Source organism: the organism of the source record quoted next, unplaced genomic scaffold (genome assembly GCF_019419815.1).
Source record: "Pyrus x bretschneideri cultivar Hongxiangsu unplaced genomic scaffold, Pyrus_bretschneideri_v1 Contig3, whole genome shotgun sequence".
Classification (NCBI taxonomy): domain Eukaryota; kingdom Viridiplantae; phylum Streptophyta; class Magnoliopsida; order Rosales; family Rosaceae; genus Pyrus; species Pyrus x bretschneideri.
The window spans coordinates 8,387,003-8,405,777 of NW_025999612.1; the positions used below are offsets into that span (position 1 = coordinate 8,387,003).

The 18,775-nt window shown below is 38.3% G+C and overlaps 2 protein-coding genes across 2 annotated transcripts; one reads left to right on the forward strand and one right to left on the reverse strand.

The window, feature by feature from the left end:
- Positions 1-4,500: 4,500 nt before the first annotated feature.
- On the forward strand, positions 4,501-10,992 carry LOC103938248 (beta-glucosidase 24-like). The gene is made up of 12 exons (XM_048589102.1): positions 4,501-4,569; positions 8,294-8,417; positions 8,555-8,613; positions 8,694-8,769; positions 8,911-8,988; positions 9,263-9,350; positions 9,456-9,714; positions 9,819-9,934; positions 10,039-10,262; positions 10,380-10,408; positions 10,521-10,735; positions 10,818-10,992. The coding sequence occupies exons 2-12, from the start codon at positions 8,348-8,350 to the stop codon at positions 10,990-10,992; spliced, it is 1,389 nt and encodes a 462-aa protein (XP_048445059.1). The 5' UTR covers positions 4,501-4,569; positions 8,294-8,347.
- Positions 10,993-13,726: 2,734 nt separating this feature from the next.
- On the reverse strand, positions 13,727-17,934 carry LOC103938234 (probable inactive leucine-rich repeat receptor-like protein kinase At3g03770). Its single transcript, XM_048589093.1, is given in 9 exon segments — positions 13,727-14,112; positions 14,246-14,357; positions 14,447-14,469; positions 14,571-14,716; positions 14,719-14,781; positions 14,876-15,119; positions 15,218-15,351; positions 15,443-15,628; positions 15,631-17,934. Coding segments are annotated over 9 exon segments (2,226 nt in total). The 5' UTR covers positions 16,736-17,934; the 3' UTR covers positions 13,727-13,899.
- Between the last annotated feature and the right edge of the window lie 841 nt (positions 17,935-18,775).

Here is an 18,775-nt window from a genome sequence, read left to right on the forward strand (position 1 = left end):
TCCAATTACCTCCCATGGTGTGCTCTTTTTGCTCCAATTCTTCGGCGCTATCGTCTTCTTGGTATAGTTGATGGTACCGAACCTTGTCCGTCACCACTTATGCCTGATCGCACTCTGAATCCGGCGTTTGAAGTTTGGTATGAGAAAGATCAAAACCTCCTGATCTGGTTCAATTCCACCTTATCTGAGGAGGTGATTCCGTTCACCGTTGGTGTTTCGTCATCTCGTGATCTCTGGCTCAAACTTGAGCAACGATTTGGGGGTATTTCTGATGCGCATGTTCATCAGCTTCGATCCCGTCTTCAAAGCATTCAAAAAGGATCACAATCCATGTCTGATTACTTGCAAGAGCTCAAAGAAATCTCAGATTCTCTCACTGCTGCTGGAGCCCCAATCTCTGATCGCGATCTCATTGCAGCCACTCTTGCTGGGCTTCCTGATGAGTTTGAGTCTTTCACGGATTCCATCATGCTTCGCTTATCCTCGACATCGTTGGATGAATTGCACGGCTTGTTACTCACCAAAGAACTCTCTATGATTTGTCGCAAGAAAGCTGCCTCTTCCAATCTTATTGAACCGTTTCATGCTTTATCGGTCAAAACTCAGCCCCCATTACTTCCCACCCCGCCTCAGGCGTATGTATTTCAGAATCAACCCCTGCAGCACTCTTTTCGGTATAATTCGAATCGTGGAAAGCCCAATCGCTTCTCCAATAATCGTGGTCATCGCGGTCATTATCGTGGCAACAATTTCTCCAATACCTACAATCGCCCCAATACTGTTGCTCCCTCTCGAGGCTCTTCTTCTGGTCCTCGAGCCCCTTGTCAAATCTGTGGCAATTCCAGTCATGACGCCCTTGATTGTTATGATCGTATGAATCCGGAGATTTCTGGTCGAATTCCTCCTTCCAAGCTCCAAGCGATGTGTGCTCGTTCCAGTGCCAAGTCTCCTCCTACTTGGTTGATTGATTCTGGAGCTACCTCGCACATCACCAATGACATCTCCAATATTCACTCTCCTACTCCCTACAATGGTGAAGACAAAGTATACATAGGTGATGGTAAAGGTTTGTCCATTTCTAATGTTGGTTCCTCTACATTCTGTACACCTGCTACTTCCTTTAAACTGAACAATGTTCTTCATGTACCTCACATGAAGCACAATTTGTTGTCTGCCTTTCAATTTCTCCGAGACAATTCTTGTTCATTAACTCTTGATTCTACTGGATCCGTTGTTAAGGATCGTTCTACGGGGAAGACGCTTTTGCGGGGTTCAGTTGAAGACGGTTTCTATCCTCTGCAGTCCTCTCATCGTTCTTTCTCTGGTACTGTTTCTCCTTCACTCTTTGCCTCAGCTTTCGTCAGTATTAAAGCTCCAGTCAAGATATGGCACAGTCGGTTGGGCCATCCTTCTTCTCCTATTTTTCGCAAGGTTCTAGCTCGGAATAAACTTGCTCTCCATGGTACTTCTTCAGTTGATTTTTTCTGCTCAGATTGTGCTATAGCTAAACACCACAAGCTTCCTTTCAAGGCTGCAAGTTCCTCTGCATCCCACAGCTTGGCACTACTTCATTGTGATGTTTGGGGCCCTGCTCCTGTCCTTTCAGTTAGTAGTTTTCGCTATTATCTGTTGATCGTAGATGATCATACTAAGTATAGCTGGTTTTTTCCATTAAAAGCAAAATCTGAGGTGTATTCTACATTTGTAGCCTTCAAAACATATGTAGAAAATTCTGTTGGAAATAAAATCAAGGCTATTCGTTCAGATTCAGGGGGTGAATTTGTTAATTCTTCTTTGCAAGCATTTCTTCAATTACATGGCATTTCTCACCAACTGAGTTGCCCACACACTCCTGAGCAGAATGGTTGTGTCGAACGGAAACACAGGCATCTTGTAGAGACCGCTCGCACTCTTTTAGTTGCATCTCATGTTCCTCAACAATATTGGGTTGAGGCTATCTCTACTGCTCTATATTTGATCAATCGATTGCCCATATCTGGTCTTCTTTCTTCTCCGTGGGAGTTGCTATTTCATACTGCCCCAGATTATACTCGCCTTAAGATCTTCGGCTGCAGTTGCTATCCTTGGTTAAAGCCCTATGTCTCTTCTAAGTTGGATGGTAAAAGTAAGGAATGTGTTTTCCTTGGCTACAGTCTACAACACAAGGGCTACAGATGCTTGGATCCTCTCACCAACCGGGTATACATATCCCGGCATGTATTGTTCAATGAGACCGTCTTTCCCTTTTCACACACTTCTATTTCCCAGTGCTTCCCCTCACCTGACCCTGCTTCTCCTGTCATTGATCTTCACTTCCCTCCTTCTTCCTCTTCGCCTTCTCCTGCTCCTCCACCTCCTTCCCCTGTTGTTTCCCATATTTCCTCACCCTCCCCTTCTCCATCTCCTGATCATTCTATTGATCCTTCCTCTTCTGTAGCTGCTTCTAACCATCATCCCATGGTTACTAGATCCAAGAATGGTATTTTTCGCCCTAAAGCTTATTCTGCTACTAAACACCCTTTACCATCCACTCTTGATTATATTCCCACTACTTATACTCAAGCTTCCAAGCACAGTGACTGGCGATTAGCTATGCAAAATGAATTTAATGCTCTCCAAGCTACTGGCACTTGGTCCTTAGTTCCTTCTTCTCCTTCTCAAAATGTGGTTGGTTGCAAATGGGTGTTTCGCATTAAGAAGCGGCCTGATGGTTCTGTTGAACGATACAAGGCCCGATTGGTTGCCAAGGGCTTTCACCAACAACAAGGTCTGGACTATCAAGAAACCTTTAGCCCTGTCGCTAAACCGGTCACTATTCGAATTCTGTTAACTGTTGCAGTTCAATACAATTGGTTTCTCAATCAGATTGACATCAGTAATGCTTTTCTTCATGGTGACTTACAAGAAGAGGTGTTTATGCAACAACCTCCTGGTTTTACTGATTCTCATCTGCCAAATCATGTGTGTAAACTTCATAAGTCTCTCTATGGCCTTAAACAGGCTCCTCGGGCATGGTTTGATAAACTCTTTCACGCTCTCAAGTCCTTTGGTTTCACTCAATCCTGCTCTGATGCATCTCTCTTTGTTCTCAAGGTTCCTTCCCTCGTTATTGTATTGGTTTATGTGGATGACATATTGATCAGTGGTCCTAATCCGGCAGTGTGCCAGCAGGTTATTCAGCAACTTGGATCTCTGTTTCCTGTCAAGGACTTAGGTCCCCTTCATTATTTTTTGGGATTGGAAGTTCAACGCTCATCAAAGGGCTTATTTCTTCATCAAAGCAAATATCTTCTAGATTTGCTTCAGAAATCTAAAATGGACGGTGCCAAGCCATGTTGTACTCCTCTTGGCACTACTAAACTGGATCACAGTGGCATTCCTCTCTCCAATCCTACTGCATATCGATCCCTAGTTGGTGCCTTACAGTATTTAACTTGGACTAGGCCTGATATCTCTTTTGCTGTCAATCAAGTCTGCCAGTTCATGCATAATCCCACTGACGTTCATCTGCAAGCTGCAAAAAGGATTCTCCGATTCCTCAAAGGCACCTCTGATCATGGTTTATGGTTTCAAAGAGGTTCTCTTCATCTTTCTGCTTTTTTTGATGCAGATTGGGCTGGTTGTTTATTCGATCGTCGTTCCACCAGTGGCTTTTGTGTCTATCTTGGCACCAACTTAATCAGCTGGAGCGCTAAGAAGCAGCCTACAGTGGCTCGATCCTCCACTGAAGCTGAATATCGATCTCTGGCCCATACTGCAGCTGAAATTACCTGGATCTGTAAGGTGTTTCATGATTTTGGTTTCCCTTTATCCTCCAAACCTACAATCTGGTGTGATAACATCTCTGCCATCTCTCTTGCTTCCAATCCTGTATTTCATGCTCGAACAAAGCACGTTGAGATAGATTATCATTACATTAGAGAGTTGGTTCTTGCTAATCTGCTGCAAGTTCAGTATGTGTGTACTGAGGACCAAATTGCTGATATTCACACTAAGTCTTTGACCAAGAACCGGTTCCTTCTTCTTCAATCCAAGCTATCCCTTGGAACTCCAACTTGTTCCCAGCTCAGCTTGAGGGGGTGTAAAGATGAGGATGCCAAATCATGACATACATTCTGTTTTTAATTACCTAATTGTAATGTGCTATGTGTACATGTTAGTTAGAGTTGTTATTTCTGGTATGCCTATATATACCATCTCATGTAATTATTTCAGTTGTGTAATGAAAGTGTAATATTTCAGAAAGATATTTCTCTCAGTTTCTTCATGTTACACCGAAGAGTTTCTCATACTTCACCGTATGAATTCCAGATGGCTGACGTACCCAAGTTTCGATATGAACTCCAGATGGCTGATTGAGCTCATCTTCTTCCTTGCACACTGTTAGAACTGCAGAAATTTTGAAGAAAAGTTACTGAAAGCAGAAGAAAGAAGAGAGGATTAGAGAGAGAATTAAGCTGAGAAAGAGAGAGGGAGGGAAATGATTGTGTTATTTCAATTTCTTCTTCATTGTTTATAAAAACCGTTATATCTAGTTACAAAGCTTTCTCACTAAGCTAAGAACTAACTGCCTAACTACCTTATAACAGACTATGTAATCTCTTGACAAGTGTCATTCATTTCTGCCATAAATTTATCTGTCACTTGGATGTTGATTTTCTTCACTTCACTACTCTTACATCCCCCCTCAATCTCATGCTTGTAGGAGCTGAGCATTAGATTGCCACAATGCAACTGAAACAATGGTGCAGACAGCCCCTTAATCAATATATCAGCAGACTGATCAGATGAAGAACTATGTTGAATCTGGAGATCTCCTCTTGTTACTCGTTCTCTAACAAAATGGTAATCGATTTCAATATGTTTGGACTTAGCATGAAACACTGGATTTGTGGATAGAGCGATAGCAGAAACATTGTCACAATGAATTATGGGAGGCAATTGTAATGAAATGTGAAGATCACAGAATATTTGTCTTATCCAGGCAAGCTCAGCTGCAGTGATGGCAAGAGCTCTATATTCAGCTTCTGTTGAGGACCTAGAAACAGTATGTTGCTTCTTCGAAGCCCACGAAATTGGATTGGAACCAAGAAACACAATGAAACCAGATGTAGATCTTCTGTCATTAGGATCTCCAGCCCAATCTGCATCACTATATGATTGTAGATAGACTAGTCCTGATTGAAATCGAATACCATACTCTGAAGTGCCTTTGAGATACCTAATGATTCTTTTTACTACAATAACATGTGATTCAATAGGATTGTGCATAAACTAACAAGCTTGATTAACTGAAAAAGCTATATTAGGTCGAGTAAACGTGAGATATTGCAGGGCTCCAACAATACTTCGATACTGGTCAGAATTGTGATAGGGTTTCCCATCATCTTTTAGCAATCTGTGAAAGGGAAGACAAGGAGTAGCACAAGGTTTGCAATCTTGAAGATCAACTTTGTCAATTAACTCCTTTGCATATTTTGATTGAGAGACAAATAAGCCATCAGAAGTATATTGAATCTGTAGCCCTAAGAAGTAGTTCAAAACTCCCAAATCCTTCATGTCAAATTCCTGTGTGAGATCTGCAATAACATCTGAAACCAACTTAGGATCACTGCTTGTGAGAATCACATCATCAACATAGAGCAATAGAACAACTGTGCCATGTGATGTGTGTTTAACAAATAAAGAAGGATTTGCTTGAGACAGTTGAAATCCCAATCCTAGCAGAAAACTTGTGAACCGCTCATTCCAAGCTCGAGGAGCTTGTTTCAGACCATATAGGGATTTTTGAAGTTTGCATACATAATTGGAGGGATGTCTAGAACTTTGAAAGCCTTGTGGTTGTTCCATATACACCTCTTGTTGGAGTAAACCATGTAAGAATGCATTTTTAACATCCAGTTGTCTAAGAGTCCATTTAACTGTGTTGCCAATGCTAGAATCAATCTAATGGTTGTTGGTTTAACCACCAGACTGAACGTTTCACCATAATCAATGCCCTCTTCTTGACTGTAACCCTTTGCAACAAGCCGTGCTTTATATCTGGATATCGAACCAACTGCATTCCTTTTGATTCTGTACACCCACTTACAGCCAACAAGATTTTTATGTGGTGGGAGAGGAACAAGAGACCATGTTTATTGAGAGTGCAGAGCAACAATTTCCTCTTGGATGTTCAGAATAACTATTGTTACTCTATATGTGTTGAGTGGGAGAAAACTGAAAAGAAGAGTGGTAGAATAGGTACTCTATATGCCTTGAATGTTCAGTTTCATTGGCTTGGTGTTTCTGTGGGAAGACCATGTACTTTTATTGCTGTCTGATAGACTACTGGCATAGGTTTGTAATATACTATTGTTATATTAGACTACTGGCATAGGTTTGTAATATACTATTGTTATATCGCAAGCAAAACAATTTGTAAGCAATGTCCATCTGCTAGAAACCTTTGCTGATTTTTGCGATGCCAGACCCACTTTTCATGGATGTTGAATTCCGAGATATGCTGTATTATATGAGGTTCAAAACTTAAAAACTTTTTCTCTCATTTTCTCTCTTCTGAAAATAAAAAAGAAAAAAGAAACTTCTTTAAACTCTCATCAAATGCATGAAATGTGTCTTTCCCCTCGTACTGGTTAGCGGTAAGCATTAAACTGACCAAACCGACCGATTCGAATCATATTTGATCGGTTTGGTTTGATTTGATTTTTACCAAGAAAAAAGCCTATTAATTAAAAAACTGAATTGAATCAATTTACTTTTGAAACTGACAAAAACCAAAATGAACCGATTATGTGTCTTTTAATTATTTATTTATTTATTTTACACATGTCAACTTATTATAGGTTACTTAGAGGCCTTACTATACACATATTATAAGTTGTAATGATAATCTGAACTTATGGGATTTATATGTGTTTTATGCTTATGTGAGGTAATTAATAAATCATTTGCTAGCATGAGATTTTATTTAATTGAAACGTATTTCTATTTTACTTGATGAATTTTTTTATGTTCAGAAAAACTTAACCTTTCAATCGAATTGGAATGCAAGACATGTGTAAATGTTTAAAAGATAAAAACTCTTGAAATGTTGAGCGATTTTTACTGAACCAAATTGAATCAAACCGACAAACAATGGTTTGGTTTGGTTTGGTTTGGTTAACAATGTTGGTTCGGTTATATATTTGGTGTCAAACCGAGTAAAACCGATCAGCGCCCACCCCTAGTAGGCTAGCTAGTACTGATTTATTAAACCAGAAAGCATAAATGATGTTTTTCATTCGTCTGCTTATACTAATTTATTCATGTAAAAAATTGTGATCGAAAGAGACCAAAATATAATGAAGAAATATATAATAAATCATAGCGCATAAGTTTATTTTATATTCCCCTGATTGGGTTGGTTAAAAATGAAAAATAAAAAGTAAAACTGAAGATTAAGATCACCGTTCAAACGTCGGATTATTAGTACTGCAAAAACTGTTTCAGCTACTTTTGCTTAGAAGCCAAAAATCTTATCCTCGAGATTCGAAAACATCAACATAATAACAGATTAACCATGAAATTAAGCATGTTTAGTTGGTATTAATATGTACCACAAGTCTAGAACCCTGAATACCAAACTCCTAATATAGCAGCCTGCGCTTAGTTTCTAGAAAAGGTTACCATTTTCTCAGTTTGTTAACTGTTTCTTGTTGATGATCAAATAATAAACAAAGAAAAATTGTGTTTAACTCTTGTTAAATTGTTGGTTTCTTGTTCATGGCTATACAAGAAGAGGTCCTATATATTCTTGTGAAAGATGGGTTAATTTCATTAATCTGATAATAAAGAGTGATTAAGGATTAAGATTAGGGTTTTCGTTTGGAGGTCATGGAGTTCTTACCTCTAAGGTTAAGGATTGTACAAGGAATGTGTGCCATTGCTTTTATTATTGCCTCTTTGTCACAAGGTTTGTAATTATAAAATTAACTTCAACATCTGAAGTCTTAAAATTTCTCTTTATAATTATTTTTTTCTTTTGTTTGCTCACCATATTGCATCAACTAAAACGAAAATTACAAGTGTGGAACAGTTCTTCATATAAAAATATGTTGAAGCACGAGCTTTCCGATCAAGAAAAAATGTCTTCGTTATTTTTTTTTTCGTAATTTTCTAGCTGCATGCATTAGGCAACTCAAACATGAAGAAAGGACTAAATTAAAGTGCTGTTGATGCAGCTGATGTGAATGCTGAGAGCAAGTTTCAGCCATTGCAAAATGCATCAAACCTTCAAGAACTAAAAGTGAAGAGGTCCGACTTCCCTACTGATTTTGTGTTCGGAGTGACTACTGCTGCTGCACAAATGGAAGGATCTGCAAAAGAAGCAGGAAGAGGACCAAGTGTCTGGGACTACTACATTGAGAAATTCCCAGGTTTATATATATATATATATATATATATATATATATATATATATATAGCTGCTAAGACATAATATAATGCATAAAGCTCTTTTCTTAGTATCATATGCTCATTCTGTTTTGTTTATGATTTTTTTGTTTACATTCAGGACGGATTGCAGACCACACGAACATGTTTACCGCCATCGACTCATACAAGCGATACAAGGTGCATATTGAGCTAGCGATACCTTTCTCTCGTCTTTTGGCAATTGGCATAAATATTTAACCAAATATTCGTAATTGCAGGAAGAAGTGAAGAATCTCAAGGACCTTGGAGTTGATTCTCACAGATTTTCCATCTCTTGGACCAGGATTCTTCCTAGTAACCAATTTTACCGAGTTCTTTTTTTTTTTTTCTCCGCTAATAAGTGGTTCCTCTAATCTGTAAATTAAAATTGAGGGTTTTATGATTAATCTCTACTAAACTCTTCCTCTATATATGTTTGAAATTCTTAATGTGTAGGGGGAACCTTGAGTGGTGGAGTAAACCAAGAGGGTATCGATCACTACAACAACTTCATCAACGAACTAATCAATAATGGTAAGAATCTCTGTTCAAGCAAATCCTTTATATTATGACATTAATTAATCTTGTTATATATTATACATAAGATCCTTTTATATCAATATCGTCGAATGAAAAAAACTCCACCTCAGTTGGTTCGGACCTCCACTTGGTTTCACCCAAGCTTTTTGAATCTGTATATCCAGAACGATCCCATAGATTTCTGTAAACTCATGAAGTTCGACTCTAACATCATATGACGGGGTTAAGTATCACACCAAAGTGGTTCTAATATTTCACTTTTATGTAGACATCACACCATTTGTGACCATAATGCACTTTGATCCACCGCAAGCTTTGACAGACGAGTATGGCGGCATCCTCAATCGCTCCTTCGTGTAAGCACCTTCTAAATGACATCCATTTCGTTTCTCATAGTTTAGGATAATATACAATTTAGTCATTGACATAAATTCTGATATTTTCTTCGTCACGTTTTGCAGGAAAGATTTCAAGGATTACAGTGAACTTTGTTTTAAACTTTTTGGAGATAGGGTGAAAAATTGGTTTACAATCAACGAGCCGTGGATCATGGCAAAAATGGGGTACGACAAAGGCGTTGGTCCGCCGGGTAGGTGTTCTGTTCAAACTGTATTTCCATGCACAAATGGTGGTAATTCAGCCACGGAACCTTACATTGTGGCACACCACCTTCTCCTTGCCCATGCTTCAGTCGTTGAGCTTTACCGGAAGAAATTTCAGGTGAAATGTTCACACTGAATCTGTTGAAATGAATGAAATCTTGTCTTTTGCGTATCTCAAATTAATGAGATAAATGTTCTTTCTTGGTTAATATTGGTTTTTAGGATAAACAAGGCGGACAAATTGGAATTAGTCTTGTAGGACAATATGTCATGCCTTATTCGAATTCGGCAGAAGACAAAGCTGCAGCAGAAAGAATATTAGACTTTGAACTTGGATGGTTAGTAGATATATCTACATTGGTCCTAAATTTACTTGCTCGATTGGTATAAGAAGTCTTCTAGTTGTAAATTTTCCTAAAAACAATATGATGTTCTTGTTTAGGTTCATGGAACCATTAGTATATGGATCATATCCAGAGAGTATGAGACGTTTGGTCAAGGACAGGCTACCACATTTCACTAAGGAGGAGGAGAAGCTGATCAATGGATCCTTAGGTTTTGTCGGCATCAACTATTACTCCACAAGATATGGTAGAAACGTCCCAGCAAAACCACAAGGACCAATCTCTTATAGCGACGATATTTTAGCTTTGGCGTTGATCACAGGTAAATTTCATAATGTCTCAATGTTACTTCTTTTGCGTGTGCACACGCGTGTTATTATGTCATCGAAGGTTAAATTGATAGGACTTACACGGTTTTTTCATGTTGTGATTGTTGTAGATGAAAACGGAACCCAAATTGGTCCTCAGGTATACAAAAGAGCATTGACCCATGCGCAAGGATGATACGCATGTATAATCTTGTACTATGTAGTTTCCATCTTTCTATATATAGCAAAACTAAATTCTTTCATCCGTGTAGGCTGGAGGAAGTCGGTTCGTCTACAGTTACCCACAAGGCCTGGAACAACTTCTAAAGTTTATGAAGAAGAAGTACCAGGACCCTAAAATCTACATTTCTGAAAATGGAATAACCGAGGCAAAGGACGATAAACTAAGACTTAGTGACGCACTTAAGGATCCACATAGAATTCAATCCATTCTTCGCCATTTGTACCGGATCAAGAAGGCAATAGAGTAAGTCACTGCAATCTATGTTTACAAGTTTGAGGATGCATACATGCATTTACTTACGTTGTTTCTGTCTTTGTTTTCGAAGGAGTGGTGTGAATGTCAAAGGATATTTCCACTACACTTTATCTGATAATTTTGAATGGGGAGAAGGCTATATCCCAAGATTCGGGCTTTACTACGTCGACTACAAAGACAATCTCAAGCGCATTCCTAAAGAGTCTGCTAAGTGGCTCCCTAAGTTCCTAAAGGGCGAGGCTTGATGTACTCAAGTTTCGATATAAACTCCAGATGGCTGTCAAGCTCATCTTCTTTCTTGCACACAAATGCAGAAAACTGTAAAGAAAGAGTGGTAAAATATGTACTATATATGCCTTGAATGTTCAGTTTTATAGGCTAGGTATTTCTGTGAGAATGCCCTGTACTTTTAATACTGGCATAGGTTTGTAATATACTTGTTATATTGCAAGCAAAACAATCTTACATCAACTTCTTTGATGGTCCAATATCCTAGTGGATAGCTAGGGTGTTGGGTTTTCATTCATGCGTCCCGAGTTCGAAACTCCCATTGCAAGGAGGCAGGAGTTTCCTATATTATCCTATTTTTCTTTATTTCTGCTATAAATAATTGTCCCATAGGAAGAGGGATTAGTATGTCGTTAATGTGCGGTGGGATACGATCTATACTCACGCGCTACTTTCTAATAACAAAACAAAGCGAAAAAAACAGGGAGGGAGGAGTGCAAAACACCCAAAACCCATTTTATAGAAATTTGTAAGCAATGTCCGTCTGCTAGAAACCTTTCATTATTTTTGGGATCCCAGACCCATAATAACAGATTATGGGTTTGGTCTTAATCATGTCATTAATTTGTATGTTCTAGATTCAAGAACATCAACATAATAACAGATTAAGCATGATGTTAAGCACGTGGTTTGGTCTTAATCAAGTCATTAATTTGGTCTTAATATCCCGTCTACTAATGATTCAGAGGGCATCGATCGTGTAGATTAGAAGTACGGATTAATGACAAGATTTTGAAGAACTGATGATGAACGGTAAGAATCCATCATATACATTACATTTTCTGGTATATTATGGTTTACAAGCAAGAGTGTAAACTCCTCTTTTATACAATCAAATCCTTATCTCTACTAATCTCTACTAATCTCTACTAATTAATGAAACCCTCTTTGTCAACCAAAAGAGAGTGAAAAGACAATTTAGTCTTCTATCACACAAAAAAAATGATGGGCAATAATGTAATTTCACAAGTTCAAATTTTACTGTTTTTTATTGAAGCCTCACCTATAGGTGATGTTAAAATATCTCTAATATTTAAAATTTAAAAAAAAAAAAAAAAAACAAAACAAAAATCTTCCATTCCCCCCACGTTCTCTCTCTCTCTCTCTCCTTCTCATTTTCTATAAAAATGTGTTCATACTCACAAAATGTGTAAGCAAATGCTACTATCAATGATGTTAATCTTGTTGTGTGTAATTAGATAGTTATTTATTTTTTATTTTATTTTATTTTATTTTTTTAATATTCATATCAAGAATATTTTTAGTTTTTCTGCAATTTCAGATGCATTATATCGGTCGCAACATGGGCGGAGCCACTAAGGAACCAGAATGGTCCCTAGCTCATCATGCCTTTTTTCTTTCTTTCTTGGTACTGTAACAGATGTTGCTGCTGTATATCAATCTAAGAGCATCTCCAAAGGAAATGTCAAAATGTCCAAATCAACAATAAAGGTAACAAAGACAGCATTAATGTATTTTTAATTTATATTTAAAATTTGGCATATCAGTTGGAGAGTAAAACTTTAAAAGATGTCAAAGTGCCACGTAAGCCTTCAAATTTAAATTTTAGGTTTAAAATGTGACATCTCCTTTGGAGATTGTCTAATACTCTTAAAATTCAATTGTATTATTAATCCAAACTCTTCTCCGTTCCATTGTATTCTTAATCCAAACTATTTTCTATTCCAGTGTTATTTTTCTCTCAACAGTATCGGGAACTTTTCGTTAAAGTTCCCTTATTGGAGTCCAGTCTTCACTTTCCCTCATTATTGTATCAACTTTTCTTTAGCTTTAACATATATTTTAAATTTTATTGCTTACTCTTAACCTCATATTCGGGTTTTTAGGTTTGTATAATATTTTTAGTTATCTCTATTGAATTTAGCGTCTTTTAATTTTTATGCAAATTACCCTAATTTTTCATGTTTTCGGTTAAAATTACCTACGTATTGAGAGACTGCCCACGTATAAAATCCTAATATTGCAAAATGAGTGCTTGTATAACTGCCAGTGGCCAATTGAACTTTTTCATATACTTCTTTGTCCCAACACCGGCCAACAAGAATTGTACCAAGCGCTTTATACATCTCATTACTTGTTCACTGTTGGCCGATCGAGCTAGGTCGCGCTAGCTTGCAACTCAAGTGGGGGCGCCAAGGTGGTGGGACATCGGTTCAACTCATTTGGCAGGGCTCTGCTGTTGCAATTTGCTGGCTCGCCCGTTCCAAGTTGTGAGTTGGGTCATGTGGTTTGGGCTTAAGCTTGGTCCACGTGGCCCTTAGAGTGGAGGGCAATGCGTGAGGCTGGTTTAACAGAGCAGTGAAAACCTCTCGCTCTCAACAGTGGAAGGATTACGGGGTCGTTGCACCGCTAGCCCAGATTGTCTCATGGGTTGAGACCTTGCTGTGAACCACCACCTTTTTTTAAATTCATATACAAATGTTTTAAATGGGAGGCGTAGACGAGGTGTCTCATGGTTGAGACTGAAAAATTCTTCTTCGCGTTCATCTTCTTTGTGAATACCGTGCTGCCTTCAACCTCAACCACGTCTAGATGAGTGGGCAGAGGCGTTATAACTCTCGCCCTGCCTCAAAAACCGCTTAAGTACGCCTCGGGGCACATTTTTTTAAAACCCTGTTTATAATTTAAGATAATATTAGTAAATAAAACACATGCTATAACAAGGGCGGATTAGAACAACATTGACGATCACACTGACCATATTGCACTTTGAATTCTGCATGATGATTATCATAATTTGTTACAATTACAAAATCTAGTGAAAAAATGCCCAAATTCTGTCACATTTCCTTGTTTATTTAGCGTCAAAAGCAAAATTCTGACTCAATGAATGTGATGCAGTGTCAAATCTTTTGGTCTCCAGCTGCTGTTTCTTCCTGGACTTGAACTGCATACTGTAAGTTCCAAAGGATGTCCTCGAAAGATGGACGGCTCGACTCTGGACAAATGCATTTGTACATTACGGAGATCACGATCGATAGAGACTCTTGTGAGCAACTGGCTAGAACAGCCGGTTCAACTATCTGCTTCCTCCTATCCTCGCTACTCAGAGATTCCTACATCAAATTGCAGAGTCATTTTCGATCAAATGAAAGCGCGCTCACCAAAATCTTGACAACAATAGGATATGATGAGTTTTGCGCATTTTTTGTGTCAAGTGAAAATATTAGGTAGAAATTTGTGAACTACCATATTATTTTGCAGGATTGCTTCTCTTGTAGAAGATATGGAAGTTCCAACGAGAGCCTCGAGTAGTATGTATCCGAAGCTATAAGCATCATCGTCTAAACTTGTCATTTGCCTGATCAAGACATGGTTAAATGTCAATGATTACGAACTCTATCAGAAACCTGCAGAGAGTAGACAGTAGAAATATGATGTAGAATTTACCATGATGTAAGGCCGTCTTTTGCCTGCAACCAAGACAAGAACATAATCAGAACCGCTAGGGAAGAAAAAATTATCGTAGGGGTAAGTGATCATTTGGTCAGTATGAGGGGCTTAGGAGACATACTGTGGATTTATCGGTTTCTTCTGTGAGAATGGACAGTCCATAGTCACTCAATTTTGCCATACCGTGCTCATTGAGCAAGATATTGTTCGTCTTCAGGCGGTTGCAGAAGAAACCAGGAATGATTCCGGTATGTAGGAAGTGCACGGCTTAGCCACGCTAACTAGAATTGCCAATCTCTCTGACCAGTTGAGAACCTTTCCAGGACTATTCCCTACACATACATAACGTTATTGCTAGGTCAGAAAAAAATATTTTGTGTTTTTCCACCAAAAATACATTAATGTGTTTAGTTTTTGAAGATTTACCAGAGAGATGATCCCGGAATGTCCCACTGGGCACATATTCATACACAAAATAGACCTTTTTCGGACTGTAACCATCTTGTCCACCACCATCGAGACAGTGCCCTAAAAGGCATACCAAATGCTGGTGCCGAAGCTTGGAAATCAGATCCAACCGGAGTTTAACATTTCGAATTGTGTACTTCTTCGACAAAGGCAGGCATCTTATGGCAACTTCAGTTCCATTGTATAGTCTTCCTTTGTATAGCTATATATCGAAGGAAAAAAGAGTAAGAGCTTAAAAACGCATATGTTGTTATGAAAGTCAAAAGTTTCAATTTATAATGTTCTGAATTGAAACTATACCTTCCCATATGAACCTTCACCCAATAAGGCAGAGCTGTCAAAGTTTTTCGTAGCTTCCATCAGCTCTTCCATAGAAAATATCCGGCACGCAGGGAGGCCTTGTATCTCTACCTTTCCAGCTTGTGAAATAAACCCTAAATAATTGAAAGAACCAACTTGATAAGCTTAAATATTCATCCAATGAAACACAAAAAAAATGTACATTTTTGTTAGTGATTGACCTACTTGGACTTGTTAGAAGCTCGGTCGAAAACCCAACTGCTGAATTCTCTTGCACTGATTTATGGAGCAAATGCTGCTTCGATATCCCCTGAGGGCAATATCTTCTGCATAAAATGATAAACCCTAAAACCAGAAGCACACTAAGTGCAATTAATCCTAGAATCACACCCACCAAGATCCCTACATTGTTCCCTCCGAACTCTTTCTCCTTGGGCTGATCACTTCCTTGCAGTATGATTGTTCATGCTGATACTGCACACCAGTTGACAAACAATTCCCACCAAACTTCACAACTCTCTCTTTTGATTCATTTCTTAAACATGAAGGCAAATCACCCCTCAAACTATTATTCGATATATCAATGAAATCGAGTTTGCTTCCACAGATTAGATTCCCTGGAAGCGAGCCACTCAGCAGATTTGACCCCAAGTTCAAGTAACTAATATTAGGCAAAGAGAAGAGTGCAGCAGGAGGTGTGCCTATAAGTGCATTGTGTGACATATCAATGTGTTGAAGTCCACTTAACTTGCCATATTTCACTGGAATCTTGCCGGAGAAGGAGTTTTCGCTGACGAAAAGCATGACCAACCCTTTTGGCATTGGAGGCAACATAGAGCTCAATCTGTTTCCACTCAAATCTAGCACTTGTAAGCTGCTTAACCTACTAAAATCCTGCAATGCACCTTCCAACTTGTTGTTCCTCAAGCTCAGAGTTGTAAGATTGGATAGCGAATCGAACCACTCAGGGATAGTATCATTTAAGAAATTCTCATCGATTTTAAGTGTTTGAAGCATTGCCATTGCGGAAATCCTTGGTGGGATTGAACCGAAGAGGAAGTTCGAGCTCAAATCGAGATACTCAAGGGAAGACAGCCTATGAACTTTGTCTGGAAGTGGACCCCAGATGCCCAAAGACACAAGGCTAAGAACTCTCAAACTGTTTAGCCTTGAAAGGGTAGTGACAAAAGAATCCAAAGAAAAGGAATCTGATAAAGTTTGGCTTTGGATTGAAAAGCCATTGAAGTAATCACTTTTGTTGGATCGCTTAATCTTATCACCCTTGATTCTGAGCACAATTACAAGATTGTCCAAGCATGTAATGTTTACTTGGCCAAGTGAAGAAATGGAGCAGAAATCTGTGTTGTGACTGTTCCAAATTTCTAGCTGTTTTGGGTACTCTAAGTGCTTCCTGAGCTGCAGAAGCACTTGGGTTTGAGAAGATTGGAGTTGATGAGTGCCTAGAAGTAAGAAGCTCCAAGAAAAACAGAATAGCAGAAACGATTCAGAAAGCCCCATTACAAAATCACTTTTCTTAGAAGTGCTTCATGAAGAAATTAAGTGGCTGAAGTCTGCAAAATAAAAGAAACCAATAAAGCAGGAATCGAAAACTTGCAAAGAGGGTAATTATTGGGGGATCATTAAAGATGAAACACAGTTGTGAGTTATCAAAGAATCAGATTGGAAAATTGGAAATTTCTGAGATTTTAGAGAAACCAAGATGAAAGACGAAAAATGTCCACAGTTGAGTATATGAGGCAGGCAGAAACAGAGAAAAATCAAGAAGCCTTGAAGTCCCAAGAGGATGATTACACTTGCTGACTAAACTTAGTTTTTTAGATTTTCTTCCCATGTCTGATATCCTAAATTACTCAGATCCCTTTACGAGAGGGAATTTAGACTTGAATACAAGGAGACAAACACGCATGATGACCAACTAACTTAGAGGTTCAAACTTGAGTGCAAGGAAACGCACATGCATAAACCAACTAGCCCAATTCACGTCTGCAAAACCGAGTTTATTAGATTTAATTCAAGCAAAACAAGAAAACCCCACAAAGGAATTAATGCACTACAGTTCTCCCACATGGTGTCCTTTCTTGAAAAAAAACTGGTTTATCTCCAGCATTAATGGAGTTAGCTTTACTTAATATTATGAAGCAGTCTTTGCCCTCTCTGAGCAGCAACTGAGAGAGGTGGTAGACCTCATTGAGATCAACTTGAAAACACAACAAAAATCTGTTGCTCTTTATTTGTTCATACAATTTTCTCACGAAAAAAGTTTTGTTTTGTAACAAAAAAAAGTTAATTGTGGAGGGTAGTTCTTAATCTTTTTTTTTAGGAATTTTAGAAATGATGTATGAACTTGGTACCATCTTTTAAATTGCCTTATCGACTTTCCATTTTGGTTTCTGACCGTTTAATATTTTTAAATGTATTAGTTTGTCCCCAACTAACAACTTTATAATTGAGAGTTATTTTCGTCCATTCAAAAGAGGAATAATACCAAAAAAAATGTAGATAAACTTAACAATCGGGAGAAACTTAACTTGCTTTATATATTAAGAGCTTGAACCAAACTGAAAGTCGAAAAGAACTTTATAAATTAAGTGAGCATTGCTAGTTTTCTTCTTTTAATTCGACTGCGAACAGAAAATATGTAAAAGAAAAGGGTAGATTGGTAAAAGGAATGCATGTCCTTGGAACTTGTGATTGCTGCTTACCATAACTTTGCAGGCTGTGTGCCAAACCAAAACCAGCAGCAGACGAAGCCCATGCAAATCTACTGAGCACTGCTAACTAATCACGTTGTATTGGATTCGAACAGAAAACTCGCAACTCAAATTTCGATCGTTTCGAAAGCGGATTGACGAAATATTAACGTTTTCGAACCGACGAGCAACCCTAAACAAATTTTCACAGCCTTAAACACTGCTAGATAATCTTAGAGATAAATAACAATACCAAGAACTTGCAAGATTGACCAAGTCAATACAACTTGCAAGTAGCACTTTCGAATGAATGTGTGGTGTGTGTGTAAATAAGGTTATAAACCATGCATGGATTTGCTTTTGCTGGTTGCAGAAGGATTTAGAAGTCCTTATCCACATTTAAAGCAGATTACAGATATGACATACGCTAGTGGTGGGTGCCAATTTTATGACCATCAAACATATTAAAGTTACTCCGTATTTTAGCGTAGCTAAGTTAGTTAGGACAATATGTTTTTTCTCTACACTTTAGCTCGAATCCTTTTCTTTGGAGTTTAGACGATAATATAAGAGAACTTTTTGGTGTCAATCGTCCGGAAAAATTATCATTATATGACTGCATTGCATAATTTGAAGAAGGTGCAAGAAACAAATTATTTCTACTTATATGATTGCTTAACTATTGAGGACGAGTCTTAGCGCGACAGAAATGTTGCTCCCTTTTTACTTAAAGGTAACGGGTTCAATGTGTAAAAATAGCCTTTTGTAAAGTAAAGAGAGGGCTGCGTACCTAGTCCCCCACCAACCCTTGTGAAGCGGAGAGCCTTGTTGACTTAGAATCGTCCCT

Excerpts from the sequence above, each read along its gene's own strand:
- LOC103938248 (XM_048589102.1), top strand. The coding sequence starts at position 8,348 with ATGGAAGGATCTGCAAAAGAAGCAGGAAGAGGACCAAGTGTCTGGGAC. Across the intron at positions 8,989-9,262 it reads CAACGAACTAATCAATAATG|ACATCACACCATTTGTGACC; the intron begins GTAAGAATCTCT and ends ACTTTTATGTAG. Across the intron at positions 9,935-10,038 it reads TTAGACTTTGAACTTGGATG|GTTCATGGAACCATTAGTAT; the intron begins GTTAGTAGATAT and ends GTTCTTGTTTAG.